At 31.2% G+C, this 22,782-nt stretch overlaps 1 protein-coding gene and 1 pseudogene across 8 annotated transcripts; one reads left to right on the forward strand and one right to left on the reverse strand.

Annotated features, from left to right (window-relative positions):
- Nucleotides 1-1,868: 1,868 nt before the first annotated feature.
- LOC123298622 lies at nt 1,869-20,819 on the forward strand. Of its 8 annotated transcripts, none has more exons than XM_044880702.1 (21): nt 1,869-1,954; nt 12,199-12,345; nt 12,411-12,496; nt 12,727-12,988; nt 13,062-13,343; nt 13,404-13,536; nt 13,600-13,742; nt 13,962-14,312; nt 15,460-15,555; nt 15,717-15,897; nt 15,972-16,516; nt 16,573-16,650; nt 17,141-17,275; nt 17,690-17,954; nt 18,018-18,187; nt 18,287-18,465; nt 18,529-18,668; nt 19,081-19,344; nt 19,411-19,965; nt 20,031-20,186; nt 20,253-20,819. In XM_044880702.1, the coding sequence occupies exons 2-21, from the start codon at nt 12,267-12,269 to the stop codon at nt 20,434-20,436; spliced, it is 4,284 nt and encodes a 1,427-aa protein (XP_044736637.1). In that variant the 5' UTR covers nt 1,869-1,954; nt 12,199-12,266; the 3' UTR covers nt 20,437-20,819. The 8 variants fall into 8 exon arrangements, with proteins under 8 accessions (XP_044736637.1, XP_044736639.1, XP_044736638.1 ...); XM_044880704.1 differs by having other exon boundaries at nt 19,108-19,344; XM_044880703.1 differs by having other exon boundaries at nt 15,990-16,516.
- LOC123298823 lies at nt 6,055-9,418 on the reverse strand (annotated as a pseudogene).
- Nucleotides 20,820-22,782: the final 1,963 nt, after the last annotated feature.

The raw sequence follows: 22,782 nt of genomic DNA on the forward strand, positions 1-22,782 counted from the left end.
AAATTATATCCAATTTTAATCAACTAAATATGGAATTATAATAATTTTGTGTGATACTTTTCAAATTTGTGGTTAAATTAAGCCTATCTCTAAAAGTTTTGAAGAAAGTGGAGTCCTGGTATCGGTATTTTGTACAAAGCTCAAGTTTAGCGCAATTATAACATTAAAAATGATAAGCTTGACAAAAACTTGACCCAAAATTAGTGGATTTCAAAAAAAAATTCAAATCGGAAAAATTTGGGTGTATTATGAAAATAATTGATTTTTTGAACTTCAAAAATCAAATCAAATTCATCAAATTCAAAAAAATTGAATTTTGCTCTATCACATCCTAATTATATCCAATTTTAATATACCAAGTATGGAATTATACTAATTTTCGGTCATACTTTTCAAATTTGTGGTCAAATTTAACCTCTAAACGTTTTGAAGATAGTGGAGAGATAGTGAGCTAAAACGTCAATTTTAGCTCAATTATAACATCAAAAATGAAAAGCTTGACCTAAAATTAGTGAGGTTCAAAAAAAATTTCATTCAGATCGGATAAAATTTGGGTGTATTGTGTAAAAAATTGATTTTTTGAACTTTATGACGTCATCTAAATCCAAAAATTGAATTTCGCTCTATTACCTCCATATTTTATTCAATTTTAATAAACCAAGTATGGAATTATACTAATTTTGGGTCATATTTTTTTAAATTTGTGGTCAAATTTAACCTCTAAACGTTTTGAAGATAGTGGAGAGATAGTGAGCTAAAACGTCAATTTTAGCTCAATTATAACATCAAAAATGAAAAGCTTGACCTAAAATTAGTGGGGTTCAAAAAAAATTTCATTCAGATCGGATAAAATTTGGGTGTATTGTGTAAAAAATTGATTTTTTGAACTTTATGACGTCATCAAAATCCAAAAATTGAATTTCGCTCTATTACCTCCATATTATATTCAATTTTAATAAACCAAGTATGGAATTATACTAATTTTGGGTCATATTTTTTAAATTTGTGGTCAAATTTAACCTACCTCTAAAAGTTTTGAAGATAGTATGAGGCTGGTACCGATATTTCACACAGAGGTATATTTTAGCTTAATTTTAACATTAAAGAAATTTCATTCAGTTGAAATATTGGTGTGTTGAGAGATGACGGATAAAATTTGGGTATTGAGAAATGACGTAATCGACAGGCAACAACAGTTAACTTGTAGCATGCAGCATGGAGACATATTTTTTGTCGCTTTGAGTTTCTTCTATTGAAAGACTGTGCGTACCATGCGTCAATGTCGCATACTACATGTTGCCCAAAATTTGCCTTAGTGGAATTTTGCCTTTACGTTTAAAAATTGGACTGTTTGCATTGTAGGACTGTTCGTTGAATTATTTCGTTTATATTTATAAACACCATGTATTATAAAACATAGTTTAAATGTATTACTCACGTTAGTAATACTATTTCTATGTTACAAAATTATATGCATAACGCAACCCAGCACCTGTTGGCATGTAATAAAAAAACGCCATCAAGTTTTACCAATTACACTTATATGCCATTATTATTATGTGTGATGATGCTGTTGCTTGCCAATGATGATGATGATATGATGATAATGATAGCAATCACAAAATATTATGTTTGGGGTCACTGAATGATATTTTTTTTACTATTATATTCTGTTCCGGGAAATAAATACAGAGCGGGGTGACATATCCGGCTGGACACAAGGGCATTGACGATAGCCACCAATAATGGACCAAACATCATAAACGAATCAGTTTCAAAATAAACATTGTTTTGGCAACATCACAAATCATTTTTTATTCTAGTGATTTTTTATATTCTTATGTTGTGATAGTGAAAGTATTATTTAATTGACTGTATGAGACGAACAACTATTAGTGATATTTTAAAAGTTTTTTTTTATTTTTTTGTTGGAAAAGTCCTTATTTGGCAACTCGTAAGTAAAGTGTTGTTTACGAAAATTTTTCAATATTATAGAAATGAAATCTGATAAATTGCACGAATATTTTCAAATACCCACCTATTAAAAATATTTAAAAAATAGTAAATAATTAAAATTAACCTAAGCTTAGTTTACAATCCTTCAAGATTATTATACGAGAAGTAACAAAAAAGCACGTTCATAAGAAACAAGTTGTCAATTCTTCAAAATGCTTAAGGATGTACAAGTACCAGACCTATCACCAGACATCAAAGAAATACTAGGAAATGACGAACAAAACCTACGAAAATTATTTAAATTCCTTAAGTCTACAAAATTACAAAATAAACTCTAAATTAACCTATATAGTATAATTAATATATATATTTATATATACATACATCTAAACTGTGTAAATGACCATAGTTGTTAAACACACAGTATAAAAATATATTTAAAAAAAAAAAAAAAAAAGTACCAAGGCTATTTTAAATAAAAAGCTTGATTTTTTTATATGAAGTTGCACTAAGTCTAAATCAATTTTGAAAATTTTAGGGGAGAGACTTCAAAAGTAGGCATATTTAACATTAGTTTTATGGGAAAACGGTAGATGGATGATGTTTTCACCAATTTCTCCAAAACTAGTCGGTGGAAATTTAAAAAAAAAAAAAACATTTAAAGTTAAGACTATTAAATTATTACAAAAAAAAAAAAAAGAAAAAAAAATCGTTGTGCCCGACTTATTAATTATTTATCTTTCGATATTTCGAAAACCAAGGCAGATATCGAAAAATTGTATTCTTATTTGTCATCAACATTAATGAAGTTATAACAAAATTCATCTTCAAAGTTGAAATAGAGGTATAAATAATTTCAAGCCTAAATCTAAAATTGCCTTGGTGCTCATACTACCTTAAAAGTATATAAGTACGGGTAAATTACTACTTCTAATTAGTGAATGAGCAAATCAACATTAACACATACATTAGGGTGGTATCCGTAAAGATTAATAAAAGTGTTAAAAAGTGTAAGATATTTGAAAAAAAAATTAATTATATAAATAAAATATTCGCAAACAAATGCTCGATAATCCATAATCTATAGTTTCCAAAAGAGGTTTGAGAAAGATAGCAATATTGTTTGTTATTCATACATGCTTACACGAGAAAGATATAGTGGAATTTGCTACAACTTGAATTCTATAAATTGTTTTAAGTTTTATTAAAGTTATGAACAAGAAAAATTGATTAAAAAAACCGTTGAGAGGCGGTTATTTTTTAAATAAATCTAAATTTTCTTTTAATAAAAGGTCGTGATCAACTAATATCTTTTGATAAATTGAGGAGAGCTAAAGATAAAATCCAAGACAAAGAAGCATGAATTTCTATTCTTTGAAAAATTTTGTAATAGTTTTTTAAACAAAAAAACTCATTTACTTACCTCAAAAATCAAAGAAACTTTTTGAAAAAGAGCTTTCATTAATTTACTAACTACCTTTGCACGCTTTTAACGTAATAAAATTAATTGAATAACACAAAAAACCAATTTACATTTTTATCGCTAACTAAAACAAGAGTGATTTCGCCGTAATTTTTTTATTATCTATTATGAAAATCTTATTATTAAGGTATTCAAATTTTCATCTTAACAATAATAAAGGCCCACGTGCAGGTAGTTGTAAACTGTATAAAGTGTCTAGTAATAAACGCGTCGGTTCAAGTACGCGTCGGTTCAAGTGTAAAACATTACAATGTAATGTTCTATGAAGAACTTCATTTCGTTAAAAAATATGATGTGAGATGAACACTCTTAAAATACGCTGCCACAGCTAAAAATTGCTTCTTGAAAATGTTTTAATACTTTCGATATTTTTTGTCACCTAGTAAGACCAAGTTTTATAAATTACGGTTTTTTATATATAAACACTTGCAAATTGAAGCCTTAAGCAATTTTATATTCAAAAAATTAGGTCATAAATGTGCATGTACTAACTTCTTAAGTATTTATCCTTATCCTAGTATCCTTAAAAAAAAGATATCAAGAAGTCATAAAGTTTATGGTAATAACAGAACTGTAAAGGAGGAGTGTTCAGCAGTCGTTAAGCGTGGATGTACAACTCCTATTATTTGCTTGCGAATTACATGTAATGTTTAGGGGATCATTCTTGTTATTTTTAGCACATTAAGTACATGCATGATTCATTTTTAGATTAGTTTAATTAATTTTATTTTGATATGCTATTATAGTACCTACGTGATACTTTTCTGTTACTTACAATTTGTACTAGGAGTAACGTTCTTTTAATTTGTCCATATTGTCTACTTACGGCAATTTAACGTGGATTTAACAAACCACTCTACAGAAGTGATAAGTGTTTATCATATGAGAATTGTTATTATTTTAAATACCGAAAAGGGTTCGTGAAAGAATTTTTAAGATTTTTTAAAATGTCCCACCTTTTGTCAAGAAAAAAATTTATTTCGTAAGGAATATTTGTGAAGTAAAATTAATTTTTTATATTTCCAAAACAAAATTTTTTCCAAAAAGTAACGGAATTACTCCAATCTCCCTTAGATTTCGTTTCAGTGTATTAATTATGTGTATTAATTTACGTAAAAATTTGCATATTAAAAACCTCTCGTCTGCCAAAAAAGTAATAACCCCATATATTAACCAAAATCAATCAGGGTCATTGACATAAATGCGTGGGGGTTATTGTGGGTCATTATCCCCTCTTTTATTAAATATAAAAATATATTGAAACATATAATTACCAAAAATAAATAAATAATTAACATAATTGGACACCATAACTGAATACTTGGATGAGTGTCTACTCATATTCGATTATAGTAAGTGATAATCCCCATTCATTGTTTCCAGAGTACAGAGTATTCAATAAATATATTAAACATCGTTCGAGTGATACCGTCGCTTTGTTGATACAGTTATGAAGTAGAGTGGGCTTTTCATTGAGCTTGAAAACCTAGGTCAAGTTTAAGGTCTGTGTAAGATGTACGCCAACTTAGCCAACATTTTTCGCTTGAAGCATTTTTATCTATCTATAAAAGTTAGTTTTCGAGTTTCAAGCATATGTCAACTTAAAAAAGGCACTTTGTATATCAATCTTTCAAAATACATATATTCTTTCAGAAGATATGTTTTACATGTTTTTGTATAATATCGATATATGGATATTGAAGTTATCTTTTGCCATCCCTACTCATTACCAATGGTATTATGAAAATAGTACTATATACTTCTAGAATATAGAGTGGGATACCCTCTACCCCACCATTTGATACCCAATCATATTCCACGTGTGATACATATTAAGGGAGTAGGAAATGAAAAACAAAAGGAAGGATCAAATGTCTCCAGTCTCTCACATATGTAGGTTTATTTTATTACTAACTAATAAAATATACGAGTTATCACACTATTTTTACGACCCTTATCTCTATATTTCACCAATTTGAACTTGTAGGCTAGACTAATCACTGATACGGTATGGTTTAGACATTTATTGCGTAATTTACACTCTATTAGAATAATCGAGTTCATCAAAAAAAAAATTATTTTTCATATTTAGAAGTAACTGATAATAAATTATTTTTTTTTTCAATTTTGTTATGAATCAATCATATTTTTACCTAGCACTCACATTGCTTAGTACCTTGTCACCAACTCTTCGACTATTTGTGAATTATGGCTAGTTGCATCAAATGTGTAGTCAAAAATTTATCACCAAATCTTCAACTATATGTATTTCTTTTAAAAGTAATAATTAACATTCGTACTCATTTGGAGAAGCAATATTATAGTAGGAAGCATTGTTTTAGATAGATATATGTAAATGCATGTCTATTTTACATATATATATGAATATATATGTAAATAATTGACCTTATTTGGTCACCTAGAATCTTATCTTAAAATAACGGAAGACGGATGTTTATCAAGAAACCCAGATTTTCTAACTCACTCTCATTATAAAACTTGTACAACACAAACCAATACACTATACTGCGAGCGAAGTTAATTCGCTAAGACGCCGCGCTGAAGACTAGCTTAGAGGCTAATGAATGATATAACAAAAAGAATACAAATTTAAGTTGGGTTTAACTATGAGATTTTTATTGTAGGAAATTATATAACTTTTATAATCTCTATAAAAGTCAGATTGAAAATAAATTTAAACTCAATAATTACAACAACATTAGAATTTACTTAATTAATCCATATAAGGTAATATGCCAGCAACAATTCACAAATTCTACTTTTTAGGCTTTTTTTTGGAAGTTTCTTCTTCTTCCTCGCATTCTTCTTCAGGTCCATCTTTACCTGATACCATACATGGTGGCGGAGGTTTCTTTGAAATATCTTCCAGTTCTATCTCTTTTTTACATGGTGGTGGTGGTTTTGTTGCGATTGGTACTTCTTTCTTAATAATTTTTTCCGGTGCTTCTAGTGGACCAAAATACATTGGATCATATGAATTATCTAAATATAGTTCAGGTACGTCGTAACATAAGTCTTCAGGACTCTCCATTCCTAGTTCTTCATAAACAACATCTTCATTTGATTATTAATCCATTTATATGTTTCCTTGTGATTGCCACATTTATATCGCACCATTTCCATGAATCGTATTCCTAATGCATAATCATTCAAACGCCGACATGCTCTTAAAGCTGCTTGGCATATTAATGGATGAGGTATCAAATCCATACCAGCTAAATCTGTCATATGTTTCCTGGTCCACCAACCGTCAATATCACAATCATCAAACAATTGAGTGTACCTGAAATGTAAAGAGATTTAACCAAAAAGGGACTTGCTACTTTTTATTTAAAAAAAGTAGCAAGTCCCTTTTCAAAAGTAGCAATGTTGTTGTATAAAAACAGTTTCAATAGGCCTTCGGCTCGATGACCCAACAAGTAAAGGCACAATCATCTTTAGCCGTTTGACTACTGACTTGGAGGTTGCGAGTTTGAATCCAGGCAGCGGCAGAATTAATTGGGCGGTAAATTGATCACACTGTCGTCGCTTGGATAAGAACGAAATAACCGACTCCACCCACATCAAAAATTAAATTGTATTACCTCTGTTATAAATGGATGTCTGAAATGAGTAGGTTAAACCTCATTATTAGAATTAATACAAGAGGCCTCATTTTAACGATAAAGGAAAGAAGATGTCACTGGTACAATACATTTTTCAACAGAAGCAACCGAAAGTTCAGATCCATGCTCTTGTAACTTGTTATTAGTACGAAATCGAAACTATTTTCTATCGTGGAAATCTTTTTTCTATCAAATTGAACTTGCTGATCACGAAAATCTAACCAAGATTTTTCTAATACGTCACGTTTTTAATGTATGGTGTCAAAACTATTTTCCATGAGTTCAAGATAATTGTTCCACTAAAATTGCTTCAAGAACTGCCTTTTCATGTTTTAAATGAAAATTTATGACACAAATCAAGTTTATACACAAATTGGGTATATAGGATACTTTATTCATTGAGTATAAAATACGTAGCGTACATAAAATAGTTTTCACATCATAACTCAAAATCGCAACTTTCAGTGATATTAGTCGAAGTAGTGACATTGGGCTGACATTTCAGCCGCTTACTATCTAACCTCTGTAGCCAAATTAAAGTAGCAAAAAAAAAACACGATTTCATTTTGTTTAGAATTGTCAAGACCAAAATGTAACTACTGAACTGCTGCGGTTACGAACTGTTTGATTACGAAAAAAGTTAAAGAAAATTGATTTTATCTAGACAATTAACAATTACTGTAAAAATGACGTCATCACCCTTACCGGGAGAACAAAAAGTTATAGAGTGATAAAATATAACAAGAGAAAAGAAATAGAGCTTTTTGTAAGTATAACCGACGACCCCAAACCTTTTGCGTATTATGCGTAATAATGCCGTATTTCAGACCGGCGCGGCGGCGCTGTCTTCTAGTCCTCATCATAATCTTTAAGACGTCGAAATTTTCCCAAATTATCCTTATATTTTGCGATACTTCCAGTAAAAATATTTCAAATCAGCGCCGACTTCAAGTTCACGTCTTATCTTCAAAATGAACCCTGACAAGCCTAAAGTACAACGAGGATTTATGCATATCTTTGTATCCCCGTATTATTTATTTAATAGACAAAATTTGGTTAGTTAGCTTATACCGTATGTAATCCCAGCTTTTATAAAATTGTTTCTAAGATTTCAGATTTCTCGGAGCCGTTTTTAATATATTGGTGTAGCAATATATTTTTTGTTTAATTCATGATCTTTCATTTTGTATAAATCCTAAAGGATATATACGCCATAGGTTTTAATTCTAGTCGGTATAATTCCTGTGGAGAAATAGATAACTCCCGACCATAAAAAGCTGTAGATTTTTTACTTGACAGAATAACACCCCGCTCTTATATAATATGTATTGTACATGTATATATAGATACGTATATAGCTAGATAGATACCTGTTAATTTCGGTTTCAGTTTCATGTTCTGTCTTTGCAGCAAGGTTATCTATAAATTTACTGAACTTATTTGTAATAATAGAATTGAGATCAATCAATTTTCTGTTCAAAATAATTATTGGAAGTTTTGATAATGTACTATGGAATTTATTTGCGTCAATTCTCTTTAACAAATCATTTTTCTTAATATAATTTAATGCTTGAGTAATTAATTGACGACGAAACATTTCCTAAACACAAACAATGGAATTAGTAACACTTATGTCTAACATTTGAATACATGCTATTAATACCTTATTTGCATTCAATTAAATTCTTTAATATTTAAATTATTCGTTCTATTTTATAAGTCAAAATCAGGAAAACTTATTTTTTAAATTACAAACATAAGTTGTCAAAGAAACACAATTCATGTTTATTTTCACTGCTAACTAATAATAACATGATTTGAACAATGCGTGAAAACGTAAAGCTTAAAAATTTACTTTAACAAATATCATTTATATCGATTCAGATGCATACCTATATCATCTACTTTATTAATTCGGTGAAGTACAGGAAAACCAAATGCTTTTTTGACCGCTATGTGTATGTGTCTGCCTTCCTATGGTATCGCAGCGCCTAAACGGATGAACCGATTTTTTTTTGTTTCTTTTGAATGGTAATTTAATGGCGAGTGTTCTTAGGCATGTTTAAAGTGCGAGTATAGGGTTCTGCACCTGAAAAATTTGTCATGGGTTGTAAATTTGTTATGAGTTGTGAATTTCACTTGCTGTAGTCCGTTTCTTAACTCTAAGTCTTCCTTTTCCAGTTGTCACCATCGTGTTTCTCTGAATAACCCATATTTGAGTATGAATATTTCAATTTCAGAGGAGTAAGACAGTGACTTCGGTACAGCGTTAGTTTTACTGGAGATTTAATATCAATCGAACCAAAATGGCAATGTTCCCACCCGAAGCACAATCTTTCGTTGGTTTAATCATTTTAAATAAATAATAAAAAATTTGCTTCTTTTTCATTATTGAGGCTTCTGTTCGATTGTTTCTTACATTTCTGTCTTTGATGTTTCAAAACTCACAATGTACCGAAATGATTGCTTCGTCGCTCCGAGTAAAGCAATCACACTCGAAAGTGCATTATTCTAGCGCCTACGATGATCTGAAACTCAACATCAAAACTGAAAAAGAAATACTTCCAGTTAAGGAATGTGTTATAACAAACAGGGCCGGATTTAAACTTCTGCCGCCCTTGGGCATTGAAAAAATGCCGCCCCATAATTGAAATAAAAGTTATGTAGTTTTGATATCTTATTTAAAAAAATTAAAATATCTAATGTATATTGGAAATAATTTACTATATATAATAAACTTTGATATGACATAAAAAAATATTTGTTTTTGTTCTTAGAGTTATACATTTTGCACTCAGCTTGACTCATAAATATATTATAATAATTTTTTTCACTGGCAAACACGTCTGACCTTTTGAATTGCGAAAAAAAATTTTCCCACTTTCTAAATTTTGCCGACCTAGAAAATTTACCGCCCTGGGCACTAGCCCCGACTGCCCCTAGAGTAAATCCACCGCTGATAACAAACCGTACAGCCCTCTCTCTCTCTCTTCTTACCTGTTGTAATGATGGAATAAACTTGCGATTATTTCACAAGCTGAGTTTACACAAGTAAAGTGCGGGTAGAAAAGAAGTTGGACTGAACGCATGCATAAACCCTAACATTTTGCTACTCAGTAGAGCGCATTCTCTATTACACTCTCTATTTGACCTGTTTAAATCCGCCTTTCCCTCTGTGCTTGACAAAGTTATCAAGCTACTGCACTTTGAAATACGATATTCGTAAAAAAAGTTTATGAACTTATGCTTTTCTTTTGTTTTATGGGTGTATATTCGCACCCTTTATTAGACGAGAAAATTTTAATTTAGAGAAGATTACTTGATCACAGTGTAAAAAACTCAGGAGTTTTACTACTAAATCTAGTAGTTTTAATCTCTCTTTAGTTGGAAACATTTTTTTTAGAAGCTGATAGTTTTTTTGTAGTTAATGCCTTTGGAGGGTAGCATACTTTTAGTTATTAATTTACAAAATAGTTAATAGAAAAAATATAATTTCTGTATTAGTAATACTACAATTTAATTTTTATTAAGCAAAAATAATATTATATTTTAATATGCTAATTATTGAAAATAATCTTTTATTTGAATGCTCGGTCAATCATAATTCCTAAGCTGACTAGAACATAGGCTTCATCCAAGAATATATACACCGTGGGTGAATTTAAGGCGCCTATCTGTACGGGGTCTCTACATCGGTTGTTGCGTACTTTGTACTGCGCATCAGGCTGTCTAAGTGATTGACGAAAACAAAAGACAGTCTAATCCACTGTTTTTACTTTCTATACTCAATGAACTTGTCCTGCAACCCTGAGCCCCTGAATACAGCATGTCGCTTTCACACGCCAAATAATGTAACACAAGAATTCGATACATGAATAATACAATTGAACAAAATTGATTCACACGCCGCCAATAAAATATTTGAATACAAAATTTTCAATATTATTATAATTAGAAAGCTTTTCTATACCTACATTAGGTAGGATTAGGACACACTTTTTATGCATACAAAATTAATTCATTCATAATCATTCATTATTATTAAAATCGAATTATAAATCAATTCGAAAATAATAAATTGAAATAATAATAATATAATTATTACGATTATTATTAGCAATATTATAATAATGCATGAAAAATAGGTATATATAGTACTCTAGTCAACGTATACATACCAATGGTGTTGTCTTTCCCAGCACAGTAAAATAGAAGCAGGTGGTCAGTTCCGGTCGATGTAAAAAGATCACCGGAAGTTATAGCATCCGTGCTATTGTTACATCAAACAAAACGGGACGTGCTGCTCTCTCTAATAAGCTCGCACACATATCACAAAAAAAAGAAAAAAATATTAATCTAATTGTATTGCATGTATCTCGCGGATAATTTTATTATTATTATTATTATATTTTATATATAATCGCAAACTAATTTAAAAAGATAAAGAGAGATATATTTTTGTATATGGTTTGCATTCCGTTATAAAATAAACAATATGGTTTTTTGTTTGTTTGTTCTTTTTCTAAATAAACGATAATAATCGAAAAAGAATCGTTAAAAAATTGAATCATAAAATTATGTGTTGCGAATTTTGTTTATTCAATACACAATTATTATTATTTGATTTATATATATCCGATAACGGCACAAATAATTCTCACAATTAAATCGATTTATACTTTTCATGCCTTTTATTAAATTTTTTTTAGGTAGGGATAAAATTATTGTCATTTGATGGACATGTTCGATTGATCGATTTATAATTTAAATCAGTTATCATTTTGTATCTCGAACGTTTCGCAACTTTTATTTGAACTTATAGTGCAAATTTGTTTTTTCGTGTTGTGTTATGCAAATTTATTTATAATCAAGAGACTTTAAATAATTACATCACTGCGAATTTAACAAACTATTACGTCGAATTTATAAATTACAGTAATTAACAAATACACTGAAGCGTAAATGTATTTGGCCACAAAAATAACAAAAAAAGTTTTAAAATAATTTAATTACTAAATGAATTAAAATATCCTCGAGGACGTTATACCAAAACATTTCGTGGAAGTAATGATTAAACTTTTTTTTCATTTTCCTTTTATTTCAATAATATTTTAAAATGCCTACTTGTTTTAGGAGGACAAAAGACATGTCCAATGAGTAACTTGCCATAGCAAAATTTATAACACCATCAAGTACTCAAAATGAAAATAATATCATATATATTTACCAGTATGGTTCAAGCAATTACGGTGCTGACTGTCCTCAAGATGATGGCCAAAGGTATTTTTTTTGAAGGTTTTTGGAGTATAGAGCAAAAATTTTTATGCATTTTTGTTTGGTTGTAGCTCAAACAACATGTAATCAAGGTATGGGCCGTGTTATGTATGAAAGACTTCCTAATCAGCAATTACAAGGATTTGATGACGATGTAGTAAGTAATCATCTTCTTACTTTTAATTAATATTTTAGCTGAATACAACATATTTACTTCATTTTTGACTGCATTTTGGACTATGTCGACTGAATGCAATTATAGTGTGGCATAACTTTGATTAAGTTCTGAAAGAAAATGGTTTATTATCGACAAATGTTCTAGCTTAAAACCACTGTAAAAATATAAATAAATGCAATTTTAAACAACAAAATTTAAATTTTTTTTAGGTAAGAGACTCAGCGCCACCATTTCAAGTATTAGAAAAATGTCAAGATTTATGTTTAAGAGATCGAACAGCGGCGAACAATATAGTAAGAGCTTGTAGTTCTTTTGATTTTCAACCAGGTAGTCGAATAGCATCATTTAGTGGGACGCCAGAATATGAAGAATCTACTTGTTATTTAACAAGGGAACAAGCAGCTCCTGAAGGGATTGGGCAATTAATGCTTGTGCCGAATAGTGTACATTTCACTGAAGTTTGTATTACTTGTAAGAATTCGTTCCAATTTAGTGACAATGTTTCCCAAGTGCAAATCATAACATTCAAATTTTTATTATCTAGCTAATAGACCAGAACGCGAATGTCCAATGCGAAGGTATATCTTCGAACGACATCCTAGGAAGAAGTTGAAGCTACCTGCTCCGGACATTAAAGAAATGACAGCAGCAAATCGAAGTGAATGCGAAGATCGTTGTTTGAATGAATTTAGTTTTGTTTGTCGCTCAGCATCATATGACGCAGCGATGCGAATTTGTTCTCTAAGTCGATTTACAAGGCGTACTCACCCTGAGTTACTAGAAGATGATCCAAATTCAGATTATTTGGAAAATACTTGCTTAAATGGTTTGTTTTTTCCTTTTTCTGTAAGGAACTAAAATTAATCAAAATATTATTATTTTCCAGCTGAACGTAGATGCGACGGTTTGGCTGTTTTTATAAAAGAAGAAAATAAACGATTGGGAGGACCATTTGAAGTAGACTTGTTTACTAATATGACGCTAGAAGAATGCCAAGCAATGTGCATTCGAGCAGAAAAGTAAGAAACAAAATAAAAGGTGTAACCATTTGACACATTTTCAAAATTATTCAATGTTTTCAGATATTTTTGTCGTTCGATTGAGTTCGATGATATGACAAAGCAATGTGTGATTTCAGAAGAAGATTCGGTGTCTCAGAAAGATGATTTGGGTATTAGCAGCAGTCCAACGAATAACTTTTATGATCTTGTTTGTCTAGACAATCGTAAGTCTTGAATTAAATTATACATACACCTGCTTTTATTCTTCTAACCTTAATTAAATTTCTTGCAAGCTATATAACTTCATTTCATGGAGTAATTTGTACTACTTCCATCCAGCTTCCAGTCTTTCAATTTTGCTTAAACATAGCAAATTTAATTTTGATTGAACTACATAATTTATATCTATCATTTCCTCTTTTCTCTCCTAAAACTTCTTACAGCAAGTGGATTTGAATACCCCGACAATTCCTTACGTTTGTACATTACAGCCCGTGGCAGTGAGTATCCAGATAATTCAGTAACATCACATCTATTTGGATCAAATGGACGACGTCCTGATACAGCCTTTCAAAGATACCGAAATAGTCGATTATCTGGTGAATTTCATTCAGAAATCACCGGACGTTCATTAAGTGAATGTTTGGATGAATGTTTACGGCAAACAAGTTTCCAATGTAGATCTGCGGTTTACAGTGATCGATATCGAACATGTCGATTGAGCCGATTTAATCAGAGAGATGGAATGCGTATTATTTACGATGCCGATTATGATTATTATGAAAATTTAATGCGTAAGTTATTTAGAAATGAAGGTATTTCAATAATTTAGTTACAGTTAAGGAAAAATCAAGAAAAATTGCAAAAAGCAAAATTAATCACTAATTAGCATATTTCAATAACTAAAGCAAATTTGATAATATTTTCGATTTTCACAAACAGTTGTTAATTTTCCAATATTCGGTGTATTACAATATCATGAACATTGTTTTAGTACTACATTATTCGAGAGACGTAATGTCATTGCAATTCAAATATCACAGCGGAACAGCAGTAGTGGAGACCTAAAATAAGCCCAAAGTAAGACAAGAAGACAAATGAAAGATTTTTTGAGAGTTTTTCCAAATATTTACTTTTCCTCAAGTGAAATTAAGACCATTCTACCCGTATCGAAAAACTGTTTCGTCTACTTATTGCATAGACCTAAAAATCCATTTCTGACTTAAGTTCATTTTGACTCTAAACAGAGGTGCCCAGCCCCGACTATACGTTTTAGATAAATTGTTGCTTACAACGTTCTTAAAAATCTCTTAAGTTGACACTACAATCTCAGAACTCTATACAGGGTGTTTCAGACTTTTACAACAATATTTTACGTATGTGTCTCAAACTAATTTACTAATGAGATATGTAATTATTAATTAAATTTACTAATGAGGCATAAATATATCTATTTGATAATATAACCCTCAGAGTAACTGTTGCTGCCACGTTTCCAACTCCAGACTTTATCCATTTCCACACACTTTATCCAACTCCACACAAAATAATTCAGTGGCATCCATTTTTTTTTTTTTTTTTTTTTTTTTGGTTTTGAGCTAGAAAGCACAACGTAATTAACTCGTTCTTTACTACGTAAAATAATGCAGTGCAATTCTGAACATTAGGTATATTCAATAAAGGCAGAACTCTTAGTAATCTTTCTGTACAAGCCTCATACTAAAATAAAAAACGAAAATAATATCAAATTAATATCATTTAATGCAATTAAAAATAATCATTCACAAATAATAAGCCGCTTTTAATAAAAATCGTTGCCTATACAATTTTCGAACAACGGAAAAATATTTTAGAATAAAATTATTTTTTAACTAACAATTAGTAATAACGCTTCTATGGCGCGTTTATGTATGTGGTAGTATTAGCAATATAATTTTTTAGATCATCTTGTCATGGGAATAGATGGTGAAGGTAACACGGCTTCTGGCAGACCCGATCCAGTTAGTCCTGATAATACAAGGCCTACATATCCAGCAGGTATAAACGAATTTTAACATTTTAACATCAAGCTTAAAAATTAATTATTATATCCAATTACTCTAAATGAATTCGGCATTTATATTCGTAAACATACGAACATCATTTAGAGATAATTCTCACAATTAACAAAAAAACAAAATATTTTTCTTATAATGTAGGAGGTGGAGGTGGTGTTGGTGGTGGAAGAGATCCTTACGATGATAGAACAAGGCCACCAATAGGACCTGATCGATTTCCAGATCGATATCCGTCAAGATATCCCAATTGGTATCCAGCAGGAAATGGCGGCGATCCTTATGATAGATATCCTCCAGGAACTAAATATCCAGTAGGACCACGGTTAGTATTGTTGCTATTTTAATCAATGACTAACAATATTCTTTAATAATCATACTTTTCATATTATTTTTTAGATATCCCCCAGGTGATAGATATCCTCCAGCTCCAGATGGTGATCGATATCCCGTAGGAGGTGGTCGTTATCCACCCGGTGGGCGTTACCCTCCAACAGCTGGAGGTCCATATCCCCCATCAGGAGGTGGTGATAGATATCCACCATCAGGTGGTGGAGGAGGAAGGTATCCCCCAATTTCTCCTGGGAGGTATCCTTTATATGAAAATCGATATCCAGCACCAAATTATCCACCTTCTGGAGGAGCAGGCGGCAGATACCCACCAGGTGACAGATATCCCCCAGCTCCAGTAGATAGATATCCACCTGCGCCAGTAGATAGGTATCCTCCAGCACCAGCTGATAGATACCCTCCAGCACCAGCGGATAGATATCCTCCAGCACCAGTTGATAGATACCCACCAGCACCAGTTGATAGATATCCAACTTCACCAGCGGATAGATACCCTAGTCGTGGCCCACCCGAATATCCCCCTAAATATCCTGTAGGCGGACGTCCACCTTATGATGACAGACTTCCACCCAATGACATTGGTCGTTATCCAGGTAATCACATTTATTTTAAAGGTTATTTATTTGTATAAACGTTTGTTTTCCTTTAGCAACTGGTAGCAGATATCCCGTTGCAGGCGGCCGACCACCATATGATTATGATCGTTACCCAGTAGATAGATATCCAGGTATAAACATAATGTTTCTTAATTTAAGCGAAATGTTTAGACAAAAGATTCTTTAAACCATTATATGAGGATTTGCCCTTTAATATTTTTTCGATTTCAATTAATGTAGCAAACATGAGACCAAAACTTTTCAAAAATATTTTAGGCATCGAACCGTTACCAGGGATACTGAACATTATCTGTCTTGCGGGATTCTCGAAATGAAAATATCCTCATAATTTTATTGACACTCTATATAATCTCTAACTGTGTGGATAATTATACATCAAATGCCTAATCGATTTTTTATGCCATTTTTAAAATAATTTAAATTTTTGGTCTCAAACAGAAATCATATATGTTACTACTGACATGTAATATACTTTCCAACATACTGTAGCTACTAAATATCTGGGCGTATTTTCTAGCATGCAAAAAAAGCAAATTGTCATGAAACCGCCAAAATTGTACACATTTTATTCATATCCAAAATTGTGTGTATAAATTTTAGCTGATCGATATGCACCAGATGATGATCGTTACAATCGAGGCCGATATCCAGGAGGTGATCGATTTGGTGGTGACAGATATCCACCATCAGGTGGAAATCGTTGGGGATATGGACGGCCCGTTTATGATGGACCTGGTAAAACATGCATTAAAACTTAAAATAAACAATAAGTTTCCTTTTTTTAATTATAGAAGACTGTACTTGTCTAGTCTTATTTTTGGATACATGGTTGTCATGAAATTTGTCTATTATGAAGTAGGAATTTTCTTTATATTTTGTAGTAATAGTTTATATTTTGGGAATGTAATTCATTTTATGAAAGAATAAAAATAATTAATACCTACTGTTCTGCTTCTTATTTAGTAGTATATTAGAATCAGAGTTCCGTATTCGAAGTAAAAATATTACCCGTGAAAAATAATTCATAATTGTCGCATTTTTCAAACCATTCCATGCAAGTACAATCATTAACTGGCATAAACATACATTACTAAAAATCTAGGCATCTCAAAATACTCATTCAATTTTTAAATTCATTCAAACTTATAGAATATCCCGGTGTCCGGCCAGGATATGAAGACGGACCGGGGCCGGGTGGTCCTGGTGGTTTTGGACCCGGTGGCTATGGGCCACAACGTCCCATTGCTGGCGGAACACGATGTGACGAAGGCGGAGATAACTTTAAACAAATTGGAGCACATCAGAGAGTTCGAAGACAATTCGTTCGTCGATTTACAACAGTCCCATCATTGATGTTATGCCAACGTGAATGTGCAGAAGCTAGAGATTTCGTGTGTCGGTCATTTAATTATCGGTAAAAAATTATACGGTGTTTTCGAGAGAACTTGAATTGAAATGACTTTAAAAACTATTCTAGCGATCCAGTCACACCTTCATACGATGGTGATCGAGATAATTGTGAACTAAGCGACCGAGATACCAGAGATTTAGACATTAACAATCCAGCATTCTTTGATTCGGCGGGAAATTATGATTTCTATGAAAGATCAGCTGCTCGAAATGGGGTTGACGGCGATTGCTTAGATGGTAAGAAGTATTTTTATAGCTTACATACTAACTCTAATATTATTTCAAAGTAAAACAATTCCTGTTTATTCACATTTACACTGACTTTTACTAATTTAGTAAGCCAAGAGTGTAACGAGGATGGTATGACATTCACATTACGCACTCCGGAAGGTTTTGTCGGACGAATATACACCTATGGATTTTATGATCGTTGCTTCTTCAGAGGAAATGGTGGTACTGTAAATGTTTTAAGAATAAGTGGAGCCCAAGGATATCCCGAGTGTGGAACACAACGTGTAAGACTTAAAATACTGTTTTATGATTATTTATTAAATTAATAAAATTTTTTTATTTCTTAGTATGGGGATACAATGACTAACATAGTCGTTGTACAATTCAGTGATTACGTTCAAACTGGAAAGGACAAACGTTTTAATTTAACTTGTTTGTTCCGTGGTCCAGGTGAAGCCGTCGTAACATCAGGTTATATTGGAGCTGGGTATGAAATTTATTTTATTTTCGATTTTTAAGTTCATATAACAAGTATTAAATTTCAGATAGAAACTCGTTGCTAATTTTTAACAAAAGTACATTTATTTTAACATATTTTTGTTTACTTTCGCTTTTTAACTAAGTATTTCGTTACATTCCTTTTACCAATTCATTGCCAACATTGAATTAAAAGTAATTAGTAATAGAAACCTCTAAGTAGTATTTAAAAAAACACAGCTCATCCACTATGGATCCACTTAGTCTGTAACCAAACTAATTATTCGAAAGGCTATTGGTTACTAATAACTAACTAATTATATAACTTTAAACAAATTCTAGCACAAATAATGTGTGATTATTAAAGAATTTATTTAAAGTTTGATTTATTAAGGATTTGAATTAAATTGATCTGAGAGTAGTTGGGATTTGGATTCACCTATGTCTAGGTCTGGAAGCCCAATTCCGATTGAGTATCTACCTGCAGAAAATTCATTGAGTTCGAAGGTACGATTGATGATTCTATATCAAGGGCGGCCAACTACAACCATTGCCGTTGGAGATCCTTTAACGTTCCGATTAGAAGCTCAAGATGGATACAATTATTTGACAGACATCTTCGCCACAAATGTAATAGCTAGAGATCCATATTCTGGTAGATCCGTACAGTTAATTGATAGATATGGGTAAGTTACATGCATAAACGGTATTCTTATTAACTTTCATTACTTAATTATTTGTTTTAATTGCAGATGTCCTGTCGATACTTATGTATTCCCAGAGTTGGATCGCTTAAGGGACGGAGATACACTGGAGGCAAGATTCAATGCATTCAAAATTCCTGAATCCAACTTTTTAGTTTTCGAAGCTACAGTAAGAACATGCCGAGATGGATGTCAACCAGCATATTGTACAAGTAACACCGGGCGTTCAGAGCCATCATTTGGAAAGCGACGACGTCGATCGCTAAACGACACTGATTCAGATTTAGACAATATGTTGGATGGAAATTCCACAGTTGTTGTGAATGCAACGGCCGTCAATTTTATTGCTCAGTTAAATGATACAGATGAAGATAATTTTGAGACAAATGTTGAGTCTGATCAATCAGAATTTCCAGAACATGTTAGAGAAATGATTGAAGTTTTTGATTCAAGAGAGGAATTGCAAATGGAAGCCAGAAAAGTAATAGCTTTACCAGAAACAGTTTGTCTGTCAAATGGAGAATATCATGCATTTATCAGTGCGATATTGATATTAATAATACTATTGTTGGGTCTAACTATCGCCGCAGGATGGGTTTACAGGTATAATGAAATGCACACATTAATAACTCGTATCTAACAGGATTTAACTAATACCATTGTTTCAGACGTTACTGGTCCGTCATAAGTAAAAATTTAGCAGTTGATCGTTTATCACCATCAATAAATTCAAGTCATGCTTATCCACAATCGAACTCACAATCTCAACGTTCTAATATTTTATCCTATTTTGGAGGAGGTTCTCAAAAACCTTTCTCAGCCAGGTAGGTGCATAGATATAAAATCGAAAAAGGATTATCCTTACACAAATTAATCTTGTATATTTTTAGTGGCTTACCTCGTGTATGTGATTTTGGTCAATCTGATCAAACTGCAACTCCAGGCATTGGAGCATTTGAGGATCCAAGTGAACCAATTTATACCGACCCATCATTATTTGAACGATCTAGAAGTTTATGCAGTATATCCGTAGCGCAAGATCGACACCGTGCAAGAAGTAATGAACGTATTTAGAAGGATTTTTTATAATTTACCAAGTGCAATAACATACATATAAAGTTTACTCCCATAATAACCAATTTAAATAAAAAACTGTTACTTTGTGTTAAAAAAATTATATATTTACACTAAGATCATAGGTGTTGAAATTTTCATTAAACGACAATCTGTGACATAAATGAATCGCAACACCATTTATAACTCTTTTGTGTAAATAAAACAGGGCTTTCAAGTTCAAAACATATAACAATTAACTAAAATAAGATTTTACTCAGCTTAATAGAATGCTGTTAACTATTTTTGAAAGATCTCTATAAACTTTGTAAATTGAATTGAATGTTAAAACTTTTACTAATCGAATTCTTTTTGGACAATTTGTTATTTATATTGTAGATATAAAATGCACAATAGAAAAAAAAATTAAGTAATTTGAATAAGAAATTAACCAGTATCATAGTTTTTATAAATTTGCCTAGAAATATTATCTCAGAATAAAAGGAAAGAAATATGAACTGCCAATAAATATGATAAACCGAAAACTGCCAATAATGCATTTAAAATACACTAAACGAAAATAGATTCGATCGGTAAATATTTGTAAACCGACTCAAGTCAAATAGTATTCTCTCACTAAAATTAAAAAATCATTAGTTGCTCTAGCTGTATTTTAAATATCTCACAGCGATCTAGACACGCTTATAATCGTTCCGGAATTAATTATGATCGAAGAGTGTGAAAATCTTATATTTGTTAAGGTTGGATTGGCAGCCGTTGCTGACAATAGACAATCCGAAAATCAATTACAACTTGATTATGAAATTGGAACGATCATAAACATTTTTAGAGCTGTGAACAAAATACGAAAATCATTAATTAATATTTCGCTAAAACTTACTCTTCTCTTTGAGTTTAAAAGAAAATAATTCGTAATTTTCCTGTATTTAATAAAAATAATTTAATGCACATAATAACCACGCCTCATTATTAATTAATTTTTTTTTTTAATAAATTATTGATTTTGTAAGTTTCAATTTGATATTAGAGTAAGTAAAATCGATTATTTATAATCATTTAAAAGATACTTAAAAGATACTTTAATAAAAAAATTATTCATGCACTTTAGTTTAGAATTGCACTGCTGGCTGCTACATCTACATGATTTTTGTATATTTATAAACTTATTTGTTTTTTTCTGTAAATAAAAATCTAATTTTCAATAAAATGCAAATATAAGACGATTGTGTCATTTTTTTATCCTGTTTTATATTTGGTAAGTTCGTCACTTAGTGAGATCGAGAAAAACCGTTTGTATTTAGATAGATAAATCTTTGGTAATTGTTTTACGGCCCTCTGCCTTAATTATTAGTATCATTTTTCGGACTCAATTCGATCTAGATCCTGCTTAACATTGTTCATCCTTCGTATCCTTGGTCTTCCTACATCAACGTCCAAAATTTTATTTCAAAAAGACAAGGGTAAAGGAGATAAATAACAATTTTAAGTTCTTCTACATCAAAAAATCTTTAAAAATTTTGAACTAGAACCAAATAGTTTGGAACAAAATTGACGTCTCTCAATTTATCAATTGAAATGATTTATGCGGTTTATGGTTGAGAAGAAAAGTTTTGTATTCACCAAAAATTGTGATTTTTTAAGTTCATGGAAAACATATTCCCAATAATTTTCTCTATTTATTTACATTATTTAAAAATAAAAATATATTAAAAACGTGATTATTCGGAATTTAAAAATATTAATGATTACGTGAGAAAAATGTATACAAGATAACACCTAAGAAATTTTGGCGTCATTAGCCAAAAATAAATGCAAAAATATCTCTTGCCGTATGATTTGAACGAATTAAAACTGTATTAACTTAGAATACGATACAGCGTGTAATACTACCAAATTGATGTTTAATAAATAGTACAACTAGTAAGCCGGGATGCATAGGAAGAGTTGGGAAACAGCACCGGTTGTAATGAAACTTTTTGTAACGTGTTTATAGAACCCGAAGGAGCATTCAGCCAACTTAACCTAGTTATAAGGGAACGCAGGGCTCCAGCGGGGGGCCATATGTAGCCCAATTTATTTTGAAATGCTTATTTTGGCCTACAATTTCCATAGTAGATATTTTTGGTCGCTGAATACGAATCTGATGTCAGATTAACGGATTATGTAACGCATTCCGAAAACCGTGCCATTTTTGGACAAGAATTTTATTTTTTTTGGCACAAAAACGGCAAACTAAATATTTATCGTCCAATTTTCTAGAAGGTATTTTTGTTACATGATGTACCGACTATGGTACAACAACGTAATATACCATGGTTTACACTCGAATGTACCTAGAATCGCCCC

This window comes from Chrysoperla carnea, chromosome 4 (assembly GCF_905475395.1).
Source record: "Chrysoperla carnea chromosome 4, inChrCarn1.1, whole genome shotgun sequence".
Lineage (NCBI taxonomy): Eukaryota > Metazoa > Arthropoda > Insecta > Neuroptera > Chrysopidae > Chrysoperla > Chrysoperla carnea.